Source organism: Dermochelys coriacea, chromosome 16, assembly GCF_009764565.3.
Source record: "Dermochelys coriacea isolate rDerCor1 chromosome 16, rDerCor1.pri.v4, whole genome shotgun sequence".
Classification (NCBI taxonomy): Eukaryota; Metazoa; Chordata; order Testudines; family Dermochelyidae; genus Dermochelys; species Dermochelys coriacea.
Genome location: NC_050083.1, coordinates 18503707 through 18520212, shown reverse-complemented (window position 1 = coordinate 18520212; position 16506 = coordinate 18503707). Strand labels below are relative to the sequence as shown.

The 16506-nt window shown below is 43.1% G+C and overlaps 1 protein-coding gene across 2 annotated transcripts in view; it reads right to left on the bottom strand.

Moving 5' to 3' along the window:
* Nucleotides 1-16506, bottom strand: part of COL5A1 (collagen type V alpha 1 chain) — a 241279-nt gene that overhangs the window by 90311 nt on the left and 134462 nt on the right. For both annotated transcript variants that reach the window (XM_038374435.2, XM_038374433.2), the window contains exons 13-20: nucleotides 13893-13985; nucleotides 9791-9847; nucleotides 9221-9274; nucleotides 7732-7785; nucleotides 6697-6750; nucleotides 4283-4336; nucleotides 2509-2562; nucleotides 759-803 (exon numbers count right to left, since the gene is read on the bottom strand). In XM_038374435.2, the coding sequence (XP_038230363.1) occupies nucleotides 759-803; nucleotides 2509-2562; nucleotides 4283-4336; nucleotides 6697-6750; nucleotides 7732-7785; nucleotides 9221-9274; nucleotides 9791-9847; nucleotides 13893-13985 (465 nt within the window). The remainder of the gene's footprint in view (nucleotides 1-758; nucleotides 804-2508; nucleotides 2563-4282; nucleotides 4337-6696; nucleotides 6751-7731; nucleotides 7786-9220; nucleotides 9275-9790; nucleotides 9848-13892; nucleotides 13986-16506) is intronic.

Below are 16506 nucleotides of genomic sequence, written 5' to 3'. Positions count from 1 at the left end.
CAGGATTTCATCACGTGACTCCAATTCACAGGGCATCATGTTAAGTATCTGTGCAAGCCTTTGCAGTATCATGGTTTTAGTGGAGGTGGGTTGGGAAGTGCCATTAGCATTTTAAGCACCATGCGGTTTGGCCCTACTCTGAGCAGGGTTAGATGATACAGTGATGTCTAACAGCCAATTTGTATTTGTAGTCTCAACAACCCAGACAAGGCCCAAGTGTTCATTTTCCCCAAATACTCATGTGATCAAAATTTTTCCGGCATGAATGCCCTGGAAAAACAAATGCTTAGCCTGTGTGTGCTTGAATACTCATTGAAACCAAAGCTTACATACACTTTCCATGAACCATTCGCTCCACAGCCAGGCTAGAGGAGTTCTACTCATCCTACTTGACCAACCACTGCTAAGCAACACAGCTCAAATTCTGGACTTTAAATTTTGATGAGGGGGCCACTGAGGAAACAAAACTACTGAGAAGTTTAGCTGAAAATGGTTGAAGAATAAATAAATTGGAGGAAATGTGTCTTGATTTTTTAAATGGTTGTAAACAGGAGAGACAGAACAGATCTGCAAGTGACAGCTAGAGTCCAATGTCTCTTCACTGCCTTGAAGATTTAATCTAACACACTGTGTAGCACTATGTGACTATACGCCACTATCCCTGCAAAGCACAGCATTAGACATAGGAGCCCTGGACTACAGAATTTCTGAGGTACTGCAGAATGAGATGTCCACATTTTGAACTAGCAAGTACTTACAGGTTCTCCAGGTAGACCTCTGGGTCCAACTTCTCCATCATCACCCTATTTGGCCGTGGAGGGGAAAAGAGAGAGAGAGAGAGAGAGAGAAAATCAGCTACATTTCAGTCACATTGTAGGTGATTCACCCTTGTTAAATAATAATCACATAGAAAACCAACTTCCATGGAGTAATAAAATGGTAATCGTGCATAAGAAAGACCTCATAAGCCTGGAGACTAATATCATGTGTGCAGAATTTACTGAAGATTATAAATCCTATAAGGATGTTTCATAATTCATCTCTGTTTGTAAAGATGGATTTTGTTAACAGATGAGATATTGTAGGAACACTTCAAGGCTTGTGGGTCAATAAGCAGCAGATTTAGTAACTAACTGAATGGAGGAGCCAATACAGAAAAGCCAGCCTGGCAATTAAATTTAGCCGAATTAACCTGTTGGCTCCTTAGATTAGAGAAATTAAAGATGGGGTGATTTTTAGTTCATCTACTCCATCACTACCAATGCATCATTGCTCCCTATAGAATATTCTTCATTGCTTTGTCCGATTCTTTTTTAAATTATTCAAACAATGGGGCTCCCTCCAGTTCACCTGGGAGACTATTTCACAATCTGATGGATATCACTCTTAGGAAATCAATATTGATATTCATTTTAATTCCTCTTTTAATAAAATTCATCCCATTATTCCCTTCCCAAACAATTCCTCTTCCCTCTTGGGATTTAAGACTGATCACATACTCAGAGAGAGTTACTGTATCTCCTTACATATTGTTCAGCTGACGGACAATAATAATACTTAGGTCTTTTCAACTCCAAAACACTTTATGCTTAACTAATTAATCCTCACAAGCTATCAATGAGAAAGGTAGGTGTTATGCCTGTTTTACAGAGGAAACAAACAAGTCACTTGTCTAAAGCTAACATGAACCATTCCAGGGGTGGGATTAGAAACCATTTTAATATTTAGTCCCCAGTGCAGTCTGGAACTCCTGTCCCTGAGCCCTTCTTGCATTTTACTAGAGCTTACTGAAGAAAGGTAAGTAGGTAAGTATTTCACAAAGAAAAAAAATCATTCTAATATTTTTTTGTGATTTTTTTCTTAAAACCTGTCAATTTTTCTGGCAAAAAAAGAAAACCTTTTGGAAAACATTTTTCAGTTTTTATTTTTATCTCTTCTCTCGCCCTTCCTCCCCAATAATAAATCTCTTTTTCTTTTCCCACCAAAAAAGGGAGATAAAAGGAAAAATGCAAGAGAAAGGTGGGGAAAAAACTCAACATTGTTCAGGTTTTCAATACTAGTAAAAAGAAATGGGAAACACTGAAAAATCAAAAAATTTTCCACAAAAATCTTCATTCGGGTGGGGGGATGGGAGACACCAAAATAGGTTTCATATGAAAAATTTCAACCAGTTCTACTTCATCGTGAGCCCCGTTCAGTGCCATTGCTAGTGCCAGCTGGAATTAACCAGTTAAAACAAGTGCCAAACAGAGAACACGATCAGAACTATTGTAATGCAGGCTGAATCATGAGTATATGTATTAATGTTGCATGGATGCAGAATTCCAGTCTACCTCAAGACCTACAGATGCTCTCCCTTCATTTAAGATGATCAGCATTTTGCATTGAATAACATGCCAGCGCTTGCTTGCTCTTTGTTTTCATTAAATGTCTGATATCACACCTGCTTCTTGTTTACAAGGCATAGTTCTGAATTCAAAAGAAAGCTGCATTCAGAGATAAACTTACCCTCTCCCCGTCATCTCCAGGTGCTCCTGGTGGACCCGATGGGCCTGGATCACCCTAGGAATGTAAGATTAGAATCAGCCACTTCAGGAAATCCCCAGAGAAGCCAAGCTGATTCTCTTCTCCCTCATGATGTAAAGCAGGTGTGAGGGAGAGCAGCATCAGGCACCACCGCTTTGCTCCCCAACCTTCGTGGGACCAGGTGCTCAGTTATTCCCCATGTGCGAGTACACTCAAAACCCCGTTAGAATTATGGCCACTACTCTGTAGCCATATAGGACACTATTTATCATGTGCACACATGTGATCCATCAGGCACAGGAACATCCTCAACCAACATCCGTGGTCCCCTTTTGCCATGGAACAGTGAGAGACTGTGTCCCACACTTGCCTCTCCAGTCCCACACTTCTTGCTGAGATAGTTGTGCTTCTTCTCAACCTCCTATCTTCCCAGTCCATGTAGGGGAGATCACAGGGCTTCAGGAATGGAGGAGCAGATTGTGTATGACATGTAGGTGGCGGGTGCGGGGAGGGAGAAATGTCACCATAGCCTCTGGAGGCCACCAGGAACTGGGTTGTATTATGAGTATGCAAAGGTGGGGACACTGGTCGTAGCTAGAAGAGTGCTAGATGGTGGTCTGCGTGTGACACTTCACAAAACCTAGGGCCAGCCCTGTCCTCCATGATCAGTTTCACTAATAATGACCATGCCTCCTGAGCTGCCCCTCCCTGATGTGAAACTGGCAAGAAGGAAACCATCCCTGCCCAAAGAACAGCTGCCTGTTCCCCCACCAAACAGGGATATCGTGTTATCTGAACATCCCTGTAACTTGAATTAACTTGGGGTTTTGGGAGGGGGGGATCCTGTTGGATGTATGGGAAATGCCTTGTGACTGACACATTTTCTATCATCCAGGGCTAGAGCTTAATCTCAGGGTCCTTTCTACAGTATAACAGCAGCCTCAGAACTCACAGGGTCTGCTTCACTGGACTAGCACAATCCATCACATACCTTCCCCATGACATCTCATAATGGGTACGAAAACCAGCCAGGGTGTCGAAGGTACGCATAGCAGCTGCTCGGAGAACAGGGACCTTGGCTTTGCTGCCTAGTTCCCATTCCAACCCAAACATATCACAGCATTTTCTAGCTGGTTAAACATTGCCCTTATGCGCTACCTTTCCGCCCCACCATAGCATGTAATCACCATGTAATCTCCTCCACTGCTAAAAACACTCCCCCCTTGCTTTATAAAGTAATGGTTACATTCTTGGGTGGGGGTGGCGGGTTGCCTGCCAAAAGAGTTGGCTTCTTGCTTAATTGCAAAGCACACAGAAGAATCACATTTTTGGGGGCTGCCTTTCCATCAACAACAGCACCATAAAAGCAGGTTTTGTTTCTTGCTTCTTTTCTACTTTTCTGGGGTTTGTTACCTCCTACAAAAAGTCTGCTGGGTTTTTTTTTCCCCTCCCATGTGCCTTCAGAAGCTTTCAATGACTTCCCGCCATGCGGGCACTGTAGTTGGATGTGTTTTTATGACATATCCTATCCACTCCTACAGAGATCTGTCATCCTCTTACAACGGCCAGCCCATGATGTCTCCCTCTTAGTTCTAACCACACTTCACACAACTCCCAACAGACTCAGAACACCGTATCACTCCCCTACTAGTCCATTTGGGAGCTCAATAACCCTTTATAATGTTCCACGGTCATTTTGTTTGTTTTTTTCTCTTTTTAAGATTGTTGCCAGGATGCCGTGGAAACGAGAACTTACCCTGTGCCCCTTCTCACCAGGCAAACCAGCCAACCCATCAAAACCTCGGTCACCCTACAAGAAAACACAAGGTCAGTCCAGATTTCTGTTCACTGTTGTAACCCTTTCCACTTCGATTAGTCTCTGGGCCAAGGAGGGATCCATTTTATCCACAGGCATTGGACAGTGTTTCAGCTTCTTATCACAGCCCCAAGGACTTCAGAATTAGAGATGAAAAAGTTCCATGATGCCATCTTACCCATCTCACTGATTACTGCCATTGTACATGTAATGATTTTTCCAGCCTATCTTTATTTCTCAAGCAATGTGGCTTTCACCAATTCTCCTGGGACAGTATTCTACTGCTGAACACATCCCCCTTTTGGAAAGTTTTTGAAGTATTCAGTCCACATTTTCACTGTCTAAATTTCATGCCATTACAAATCATAACCCCTGGGTAGCAACCTAAATACCAACTTTCCCATGTCCATCAGCACCTCTTCAAATTCAATCTCTAAGCCCCCTCAGAAAGCATCCCACCTTTCTGGCCAAAGCTTTCCCTGTAATCCTGCTAGGGACTCAAGGGGAAAAAAGGAAACGAAACAGGAAACTGAGTTAATAAAATTAAGATCAAAGACAAGAAAGTTTATGACCTAAGAAGGAAAATAGATGGATGTTAAATCTGATGACTTCACTTTGGAGTTCCTTTCAATAAAGAGACTGAGGTTTCTGGTCTTACCTGTGAACCAAGTGGAAAGAAAATGCACATCATAAAACTCCTATCCATCTATTATTCAGCACCCTGGGTAGCCTCTGCCCTGCAGAGGTTCATCATGCAAAGCTGGTAGGATTTATTCTGTGCAAACAGAGCCTGTTGGAGGATCTCTCACAGCAGCACTTATCCATTGATATTTTAATTGATAGGAAGAAGTTGTGTGTAGGACTAAAGTTAGGAATTGCACCACTGAGCTAAGAGAGACCACAGAGACATTCCCATGGATCAGTTCAGCAGAGACTTGGCTATGCTGGAATGAGCCCCTGGGGTCTGCAAAGCAGAGCATATAAGTAACCAGTCACCTCACCAAGGAAAATCATTAGTGGGCATCACACTCTGTGGCTTAGTCATCTGTCACCGTAATGTACTCTATAGTGCACCATGCACTCAGCAGCTAACTCCTTGCAATCCACCCTCTTGCCCACAACCTGCTAGACAAATACAAGCAGGGAGGAAGGAGGGCCTTATGCTTAAAAAGCAACAATAAATTGCTTGAGCATCCATGGGCAAATCACACCAGGATTAGAATTTGAGAGGAAAACAAAAAGGGAGTACAGATTTTGGGTGCTTCCATCTAGGATGCTGGACTTGGCACTCCTCACCCATAAAGTAGGTTTTGCTATCCCTGTGTAAGTGCTGAAGTTACTTGTCCCTGGCCACATAGTAAACTAACAAAGTTGGGAATCCAGAAATCCTGTGTCCCATTCTGCTCTGCCAGCCACTAAACACGCTCTCATGCTAATTTAACTTATAATGGAATTATAGTTGCACACCTCTCCTCCTGTTCTCCATCCCTATACTTTATAAGTAGGAATAGTCTGTAATGCCAGAGCAATTGAAGAATAAATCCACCTGGCAAGCAATTGAAGTTGCCTACACAAGATACATGAGCGGTAACAAGATGGCTATTTTTTTTGTCAAGTTCTAGAGTGCCCCTTGAAGTCCGCCCACAATAGAATTAGTCACCATCTCGGCTACTATTCATTATTCTGGTTTTCATGTCTCCCTGGCATTCACTCCTCTGCGAACAGACAACACTTGTTAATGCACACTTTACTGGATAAATGGTTTGCAGACTCCTTTTTCTGTATCAAGAAACTCCCATCTATTCCAGTTTTAAGTATCTACATAATAAACTACTTAACACTTCTAATATACGATTCCTTGGGTAAATTTTCTCTGCATTCAGTTTGGTGAAACAGCTCCTTTCTTACTTCCTAATAGCACAAGATCACAGGGAAGTATGGGATTTCATCTCATATATGATATTAAAATTCCATGACACACTTTGTAAGTTTCCTTACCCAGTTAATTGGTATTTTTCTGTAGTTTGATTTCATGACGTTTTCAACTGCTCATTGTGTGTTTTTCATAATTGGGATTCCAAAGTCTTTGCTCTTCAACCACACACACAGAGGGAGCATATTTCTTACTCAAAGGAATTTTTTGGTTTAACAAACCTTGTACCAAAAATCTCTCATTATTGTTGTCTGACCCTGGTGACTCATTTCCACCTCTAATGTTTCGAGCCCATGATTATATAGACACTGCTGGATCTTTCCCTTCCTAGTGGACTGAATTCCTTCTGTCTAGGGTCCATTTGGTTTGTGTTTGTGAGAGCAGATGTGAATGCAAAGAGCATACAAATGCGTAAAGCTACCTTTGGTCCTGTCTGCCCTGGCATTCCCCGGGCACCGTCGCTGCCAGCACGTCCCTGAAAGAGAGGAAAGGCAAATCAAGATCAAAAGCTGAGCAAGACCACAGGGACATCTGCTCTTTGGCTTGTGGCTGAATGAAGTTTTATATAAGTCAGAACCCACTGGCAGTGGGACTGTTCCCTTGTGGGAAGAAAATGACAGTCTGTTTTTGTGACAGCAGCAGCCCTATCTTTGCCTGGCTTTCTAACCAAGGGTACAATATAAAATGGTAGGGACCCTGGATACCTGGACATGGTCATTGATTTAAAAGAGAAGACATGAATAAAATATCAATCGGCACATTGCAAGATATGATAATTATGGTGTTCATAGATTGTAACGAGTTAAAAACTTATTAGTAACCCAGGAGTGGGTCATTCAAAATAGTTTCTTAATTCTCCCGCCAGCAAGTGGAGCCGACGCTCTAGCATGCAGAAGCAACATGGCATTTAAGCTCAACCTCTTAACGTGCACCTGTGGAGATGCATGCACAGGATGCGAGTACGATGTACACGATCTCCTGTATGTATCCCGTGGGTCTGATCCTCCGCTCACCCTAATGAGAATCCGGAGTAACCCAGTGAAGCCAATGGAGTTACAGCAAAAGCAGTGAGAGAGAATCAGGCCCAATGTATGCATGCAGGTATATTTTGGACCACTGAGGAGCAACCGTATAGGAGAAGATGGGAAGCGTGGAATAGAATGGGAAATGCACCTCACCCCATCATCCCTCTCTTTATGCCTTAGGGCCATTAGGCCTCCCCATTATATGTATATAAGTTTAGAGGTACTGGGAGGCCTCCCTGTTACAAACATCTGCCATGCGCAGAAGCCAACATAGTCTGGCCCCTGAGTAGGACTGTGACATGGGGCAGCTAGTCACCCGCAATGTATCACCTTCTCAATGACACTCTCATGGCCCCCTCTCCCTCAGCAGTTGCTAGGCAGCAGCAGGAAGCCGATTTCAAATACGTCAAAGAGATTCTGAGGGCACCTACCCTACGGCCTGGTTTCCCTGATGGGCCTGGGGGGCCTTGAGTGCCTCGTGGACCCTGCAATAGGTCGAAGAGAGTGGAGAGAAAAAACAAAGCAGATGATGATACAACGTATGCACATTCTCGAGAGGACAAGACCAAGACGCGGGCCCACTCTAGCCAGGCCTGTCCCGTGCAGCTAAAAGAAGGGTTAAGTCCCATCTTGTCATATCTTTTCAACTGGGCAGATTTACAAATATATTTAGGTGCCTAGAGATGCATATAGGTACCCAGTGGGATTTTCAAAAGTGCTGAAGTGAATTAGGTGTCTAGCCCCCACTGAAAGTCCATTGAAGTTCGTCACCTTACCTACTTAAGGTAAGCCACTATCTGCACGTTTAGGTGCCTAAACCCCTTTGTAAACCTGGCCCAAAGTAGCAAATGTACAAAGGCAGATCCATTCGTTTCTCGGGTGGTTCAGTGGAGATAAAAGAACAAGGGTGGAAACCAGAGAAGGAGATGAGTAATGTACCAGCTAAGGCAATGCTACTAGCAAAGGTTGCAGGGATCACAGAACATGTGACATTAATCTCAATGGACAGAGTCCTCTGTACATCAAATACAGGATAGGTCCATTGTGCAGGGGATGAGGATGGGAAACTCCCACTGTGTCATGAGGACTGATTGGTGTGTCCCCAAAGGGATATCTTAATCATGTGAACCGTTCCCCACTTGTCGGTGACTCCATGTTCTGGAGGCAAATCCTTCAGTCCTTACTCAGGCTTCGCACTGTAGAGAATGGGAATTTTGCCTGAGTGTGAGCTACAAACTAATTAGGGGCCTTCAGGATTTCTAAACTGGAACTATTGCCTGCGTTATGAAAGTGGGACCTCCAAGAATCCTGTTGCACCTTGTATTCAGTGTTTGCCCAGGCTGTGTGGATAGACTGTTTCCAGTGGAAGCACTGTTCAATATGAAGATAAAATCATGAGGTTTAGGCTGATACAGGTTCAGAGGTGCTGGTAGCCAAAATAGACAAAAGCACTATTTTCCTCTCTTTTCCCAGGTGGAGCAGCGTGGCACGCCGAGGGCATGATTCTCCATCCACACCACTGAACCTGGTCAGCCCGTCCCAGAATCTTACAGGACTTAAACGGGGAGCAAAATTCTCTGTGTGCTGAACTGTAGGTTTGCCTGGGAAAAGATTAAGAAGGAAGTAAGGGCTTTCAGGATTTGATGTCCTGGATCATCAGTACTGGCCTGCTCTTCAGAAGGCTGGCAATGTGGAATATTCCACTGTCTCAGAATCTCTGAGCTCTGTAATTGGATACTCAAATGCTCACATAGGTGCAGAACATATTTTCATGTCTGTCCAATCTTATTCACCCTTTAGAAAGCCTGAGTTCTTCCTCCAGATGGGTCACTATAAAAGCCATGGTTACAGGCTTAGTAGCTTTAGACAAGATCCCACCTCCACCCCCTTTTGAAAATTACGTGATTTTCTCATACGCACCTGAGGCCCCAGGTCTCCTGGTTCACCTTTTGGTCCTCCATTGCCTGGGGGTCCCTATGAATGCACAATACAGTTAGGTTAGGCTGGCTTTGCCATGGTCAAGACTTGAACGATGTCAAGAAGGACGCGTTAACCCCCGGGACCACGAGAGTTGGCTGGGAACCCACAGCACCAAATGCAACAGGATTAGAATAACAGCTGCTCCAGCAATTAGAGCCCGAGTGCTGAAACAAGCACTTTTCCAGGAGTGTGTGGCCATGTTCGGGGGTAATACCTCTGTTTGCCACAAGGCTTCATTCATAGACGATGACAGGGACGTTGGTTGATGTGGGGGAGCACAGGGAAGCTGTGACAAGATTGTTTGCCCCAAAGCAGTGTGCACATCCAAATCCCGACACAGGGGCAGGGGACAGTGAGCAGAGGTCAGAGAGCAGATGCATAAATGAGTGTGTCAGCAAAATGAAGGCTTTCTGACAATCAGGGCACCAATAATATCAGAGATCCAATTCCAAGGCAATGCCCTGGTGTCAGCTTTGCCTTCTTGTCCTTAGTGTTTGGCTACTTACTTACCACAGGGCCTGGTCTTCCAGTAAGACCCATAGGGCCAGCAGGTCCTCTCAACGCCAACTGCAACAGAAAGAGAAAATCATCCAGTTTCTTCTACATCCTACTGCCAGACTCAACCAAAGCCAGCACGACCCACACCTTGTGCTGTCACCAGCAAAAGCTCTACACTATTGGGACCAGAAATCTTGCACAGTGGACCAAAAACACTAGTAGCAGATGCTGGTACAACATCATTAAAGCCAATGGGCTTTGGCCCAGTGTGCATAAAACAAACCATGTGTCCAAAGCACGCAAAGAGACCCAAATACATCGCTGAAACAACTTCCTTGACTTCCATGCAGTTACACCAGGAATGAAGGTGCCCCAGACAGCCTAGTACAGATATGGAGTGTTAACTCTCCCCTATATGATCCTATTGAATAGAATGTACATTGTTTCCAGCATAAGTGTATAACTATTTTTGGAGAAAATGTATGTTTACTTTGTTATATATAGTACAGTGAATGTACCTTATGTAGGGAAGACTGTCTCTTATGTAGAGACTATAACCTGTCTTGATAGATAAATGTGCACATACACACAGGAACACTAACAGCCTGTTTCTTAGCTGAGGTTTGACATCCGCGGAGCTGTGTTGATTTACACCGTCTGAGGATCTGGCTCTACAGGTTTGAGCCTCCACTCACTTACGCTGGTGTATAGCCAAGAGAAAGATTAATAAGGCTCTCTCTACAGAGGGCTGAAGGCACACTGTCAATCTATATATGCCTAGACTACAGGAGCATTCTTCCCATACTTTCGTTATTCATATAATCAGATCATAGGCCTGGAAGGGACTTCGAGAGGTCATCTAGTCCAGTCCCCTGCACTCATGGCAGGACTAAGTATTATCTAGACCATCCCTGACAGGTGTTTGTCCAACTTGCTCTTAAAAATCTCCAATGATGGAGATTCCACAACCTCCCTAGGCAATTTATTCCAGTGATTAACCACTGACAGTTAGGAATTTTTTCCCAATGTCCAACCTAAACCTCCCTTGCTGCAATTTAAACCTATTGCTTCATGTCCTATTCGCAGAAGTTAAGAAGAACAATTTTTCTCCCTCCTCCTTGTTAACAACCTTTTATGGACTTGAAAACTGTTATCACGTCCCCTCTCCGTCTTCTCTTTTCCAGACTAAACAAACCCCATTTTTTCAATCTTCTCTTATAGCTCATGTTTTCTAGACATTTTATCATTTTTGTTGCTCTTTTCCGGACTCTCTCCAATTTATCCACATCCTCCCTGAAATGTGGCACCCAGAACTGGACACAATACTCCAGTTGAGGCCTAATCAGCGCGGAGTAGAGCAGAAGAATTACGTCTCATATCTTGCTTACAACACTCCTGCTAATAGATCCCAGAATGATGTTCATTTTTTTGCAACAGCGTTACACTGTTGACTTATATTTAGCTTGCGATCCACTATGACCCCCAGATCCCTTTCCGCAGCACTCCTTCCTAGGCAGTCATTTTGTATGTGTGCAACTGATTGTTCCTTCCTGAATGGAGTACTTTGCATTTGTCCTTTGAATTTCATCCTATTTACTTCAAACCATTTCTCCAGATCACTTTGAATTTTAATCCTATGCTCCAAAGCACTTGCAACCCCTCCCAGCTTGGTATCATCCGCAACCATTATAAGTGTAATCTATATGCCATTATCTAAATCATTGATGAAGATATTGAATAGAACCAGTCCCAGAACTGATCCCTCCGGGACCCCACTTGTTATGCCCTTCCAGCATGACTGTGAACCACTGATAACTACTCTCTGGAAACAGTTTTCCAACCAGTTTTGCACCCACCTCATAATATCTTAATTTAGGTTGCATTTCCCTAGTTTGTTTATGAGAAGGTCATGCGAGACAGTATTAAAAGCTTTGCTAAAGTCAAGATATACCACGTCTACCATTTCCCCCCACCCACAAGGCTTGTTACCCTGTCAAAGAAAGCCATCAGGCTGGTTTGACACTATTTGTTTTTGAAAAATCCATGCTGACTGTTACTTATCACCTTATTATCTTCTAGATGTTTGCAAACTGATTGCTTAATTATTTGCTCCATTATCTTTCCAGGTATAGAAGTTAAGTTGATTGGTCTGTAATTCTCCAGGTTGTCCTTATTTCCCTATTTATAGATTGGCACTATATTTGCGTTTTTCCAGTCTTCTGGAATCTTCCATGACTTTTCAAAGATAATCGCTAATGGCTCAGATATCTCCTCAGACAGCTCCTTGAGTATTCTTGGATGCATTTCATCAGGACCTGGTGACTTGAAGACATCTAATTTGTCCAAGTAATTTTTAACTTGTTCTTTCCCTATTTTAGCCTCTTCTGATCCTACCTCATTTTCATTGGCATTCACTATGTTAGATGTCCAATCACCACCAACCTTCTTGGTGAAAACCGAAACAAAGAAGTAATTAAGCACCTCTGCCATTTCCACATTTTCTGATATTATTTTCCCCCCTCATTGAGTAATAGGCCTATCCTGACAGTTCAATTTACAAATTTTTTGCTATTTAATAATCCCATAATAGAACAGCAATTCAATTTCAATTGTTTTTAAACCCAGTAATTAAAAAGTCATATAGCCAGCACCAAGTCAATAATTTTCACAGCAGGTAATGGGACTGTCCACACTTTATAATACCACTTGGACAATTTGTTCCATTGCAGTAATTCAATACTTTAAAAGACTGCTAATTATATCCGTGCTCCGATAATCAAAATCTACCTGTGCCTGCACTTGTAATGAAATAAATATGTTAGATTATTTATAACTTTTATTTTTTGTACCACTGCCCATTAAAAAGGAGCTGCTCTGAAATACTGCCAGCTGGGATAACATTTGGCCTCTTTACCAAGAATCAAATTTCAGAGGAATATATCACTTTAATAATGTAATTAACCCAAAACAGGAGAAGAAAAATCTACCCATCTCAGGAGTCCCTTTCCTCTCTCAGCCTCCCGAAAATCCTTTCAGCCTTCACCACAGAGGCTTTGATCTCAATTTTCTTATTAATGATCCCAGTTCAAATGACAGGGTCTGTACGCAGGGTACAGCTGGGTTTTTTCCCCTCTTGTGGAAACTTTTAACTTTCCATCTAAAAACCATAAACCCAAAAACGGTGTGCTTGTTCCCCCCTTTCCCCTATTTTCACCAACTGATAATTGAAAAAGTTTGGCTAAAAACTGAATGAAAAAAAATCAGTTGGGGAGTTTATGGTTTTTCAAAGAACAGTTGAAATATTCCCTGGGGAGAGAGGAAAAAATGTCCTTTTTCAGTTTTTGGTTTTCTGTCAAAAAGAAAAAAATAATCAAAAAAGTTTCACAGAAAAGCAGACATTTTCAACAAAAAAATTAATTAAGTCAAACAAGCCAATTTCCCATCAAAACAAGTTTTAACTAAAAGTTTTTAAACTAGCCCTAACGCTGGCACTAAGTAGGCATTGAACGTGTGAACATTTGGGCCTTAAGGGCCTGCGTGTTCATCCAATCAGGGAGCAGATATAATACTGCGGGACATGTGTGACTAATCACAGATAACCAACACAGCTCGAATAACAAACCCGGATGGGGAAGTTTTTACCAATCATTCCACAGGATTAAATATATATAAAAACATATTTGCAAGGATACTCATGGCATACTTTCCAATGAACACATTAACAGAAAGTGTGATCTCCAGGCTAAGATTCATGGAACTGAGAAACAACTTACATCTGTGACATTCATTTATTTATTGAGAGTGATTTACCCAAAAAACAAAAACATACAAAACTTTTGTTGAGCACAAAGAACCAAGTCTTGTAAATAGCAGAACTCCACTGAAGCCCATAAGCCTATGCCTATTTACATCAGCGGAGGATTTGGTCCAAAAGGTGTGGGGGAATTTTGAACCATAGTTTTGGATTGGCCCATCTCTAGCTGTTATGGATAGGCCAAAGTATGCTAAGGGGTCACATTACCATGCCAGGTACTAAATCACGGCCAACGTTGAGAAACATCATCTGGGTAAATTTCTTCCAACGGCACTAGAGAAAAGAGATGTCCCCACTTACCCTGGCTTGTTGCAGTATGGCTTGAGCTTGGGATTCTTGTGCTGAAACGAGAGGCCCTTTTGAGCCACCATCTCCTCCCCCACTAAAGCGGAACTGCAAGGAAGAAGATGCAAGATGTGTGTGACTGTGTAGCTCTCTATTCCCTCTCCCCCAGCCTGACTTCCTACACCATTTCTATTCAGCCTCGCTGGATTGGCAAGCTCAGCTCAGTCACTCCCCTGCTGGTCTCTAACAAACTTACTAACTGCCACACTCGTTTAGCACCTTCTCTCCGAGCCCTGTGACATTCGTTTCTGATGGGAAAACCAGACAGATGATCTTACTTATGTATGGCACAAGCCACTTTCTTCCCAAGTTTCAGAGTAGCAGCCGTGTTAGTCTGTATTCGCAAAAAGAAAAGGAGAACTTGTGGAACCTTAGAGACTAACAAATTTATTTGAGCATAACCTTTCGTGAGCTACAGCTCACTTCATCGGATGCATCGGAAGCTCACGAAAGCTTATGCTCAAATAAATTTGTTAGTCTCTAAGGTGCCACAAGTACTCCTTTTCTTTCTTCCCAAGTGAACACCTGCAAGTTAAATCATTGAAGCTCAAAACAATCTATGGATAAAATGCATGAGATCACGATATATGCTTTAAAACCTTAAGGACTCATCATCAACTCAAACCTTTAAAGCCAGAACATTCATAGGTCTGATGCTCTCCTCCCAGCTGCTCTTGGCCAGGAAAACCCTGCAGATGTGATTGCATGAGAATGGGAACGAATCACTTGGCTTTAGTCTCCAGTTTACTAGAGTACATAGCCTACGTTTCTAACACAAGGGCTATAGGTTTGGGCTTGTGTGTTTTAAAAGCTATTCCTGAGATACTAGCTCCCCATGCCAGGACACCTGATGTTTGCTTGGAAAATAGGACACAATCCAAACAGGTAAACATTTGAGCTTGGATTAGTCCAATCTGCAGCGGACTATGGGGAGATAACAACAACACCAGGCCAGCAGTATGCAGGCAGAAAAGCCCATTCCTGGACACATTCGCTGTGCTCTGCAGCTTAGCGTGGTGCGTTCCCTCTGAGGGATCTCAGAGCGTTTTCCAAACACAAGTTAAAAACTTGGCTACAGTGGGGGGAGGGGAGGATGCATGGGTTTTTTTATCTATTTTATAGCAGGGAGAAAGACAGCGTCCTAGATTTTATCCAGTGCTGAGGTATGCTTCAAGGAGTAGAATTCAGCCCACAGTTTATAAAGTGTTTCGGGATCCTTTGGCATGGAAAGCACTCGAAAATGTAAGCTGTTGATATTGGACATGTCCTCCGCTGGGAGATTATTTTCCTCAACTTCAGGAGGAGTGAGGTTCTTCCCACTTCTGACATCTCTGAACCTACGTTCCTATAGCAATACCCTGTTACTGACCTAATTATCAATGTCTTTAGAGCATTCCAAGAGGGAAACTGCAGACTGTAGGTTCTAGTTGGTAACACTGCTTCACCTGGGTTTCACCTCGGCGTCCTGTTGCATAGTGAGAAGCAATGAAACCAGGTTCCACCATGAACTTGGCCAACTGAACCGAAGCCCACAATTTACGGGCCCAGGGCTGGTTACTTTATGGGCCAGAAGAGGTATTGTAATGGCCAGCTAAGCATTGTAACGACGTTGTGCAGTTGGCCTTAGCAGCGCTAGGCTCTCTGCCAGTAACCTACACATGCATTACTCTGCTATTTGGCACCTCTACAAGTGCACAGTGGTTATTATTTAAGACTCTTGTCTTAGTACGCAACTGCTTATTTTCCGGCCGCTAGGCTCCTTTGGGTTCTGTCACATCAAAGCAGAGACAAAATACACTCATCATCATTCCTTTGGTGTCCCAGGACCAAGAGGGCTGACTCAATGCTGGCTCGACTGGCATCCAGAAAGAATAGTGCCACAATCTTCAGAAGTGACTATTCATTTAGTCGCCTACAATATTGGATGTCCAATTTGAGACCCCTTAAATGGCCCTGAATTTCAGCACTTTCACAATTTCAGACAGGTGTTCAGCACTTTCTGAAAATTGAGCCCATCTGAGGTGTCTCAAGTTGGGTCCAGCAGAATTGAGGTGTTTGAAATCATGGGTCAATTTTGAAAATGTTAGCCTACGTACCCATTTCTTTTCCCATGTGAGGAGCTCCCAGCATTTTACAAAAAGTGGGTAACAATTTACATAAGAGCAGCCATACTGGGTCAGACCAATGGTCCATCTAGCCCAGTCTCCTGTCTTCCGACAGTGGTCAGATGTTTCTAAGGAAATGAACAGAACAAGGCAACTATGAAGTGATCCATCCCCTGTTGTCCAGACCCAGCATCTGGCAGTCAGAGGTTTAGGGACTCACAGAGTATGGGGTTGCATCCCTGACCATCTTGGCTAATATCCATTGATGGACCTACCTTCCATGAACTTAGCAAATTCTTTTTTGAACCCAGTTATAGTTTTGGCCTTCACAACATGCCCTGCCAATGAGTTCCAGAGGTTGTGTGTTGTGTCTCTATTCCACAAAAGGGGAAAGAGAGTCACAATGAGGTGAAGTAACTGTCCCAAGGACAGATAGTGTGTCAGTAGCAAAGTGCAGGACTCCT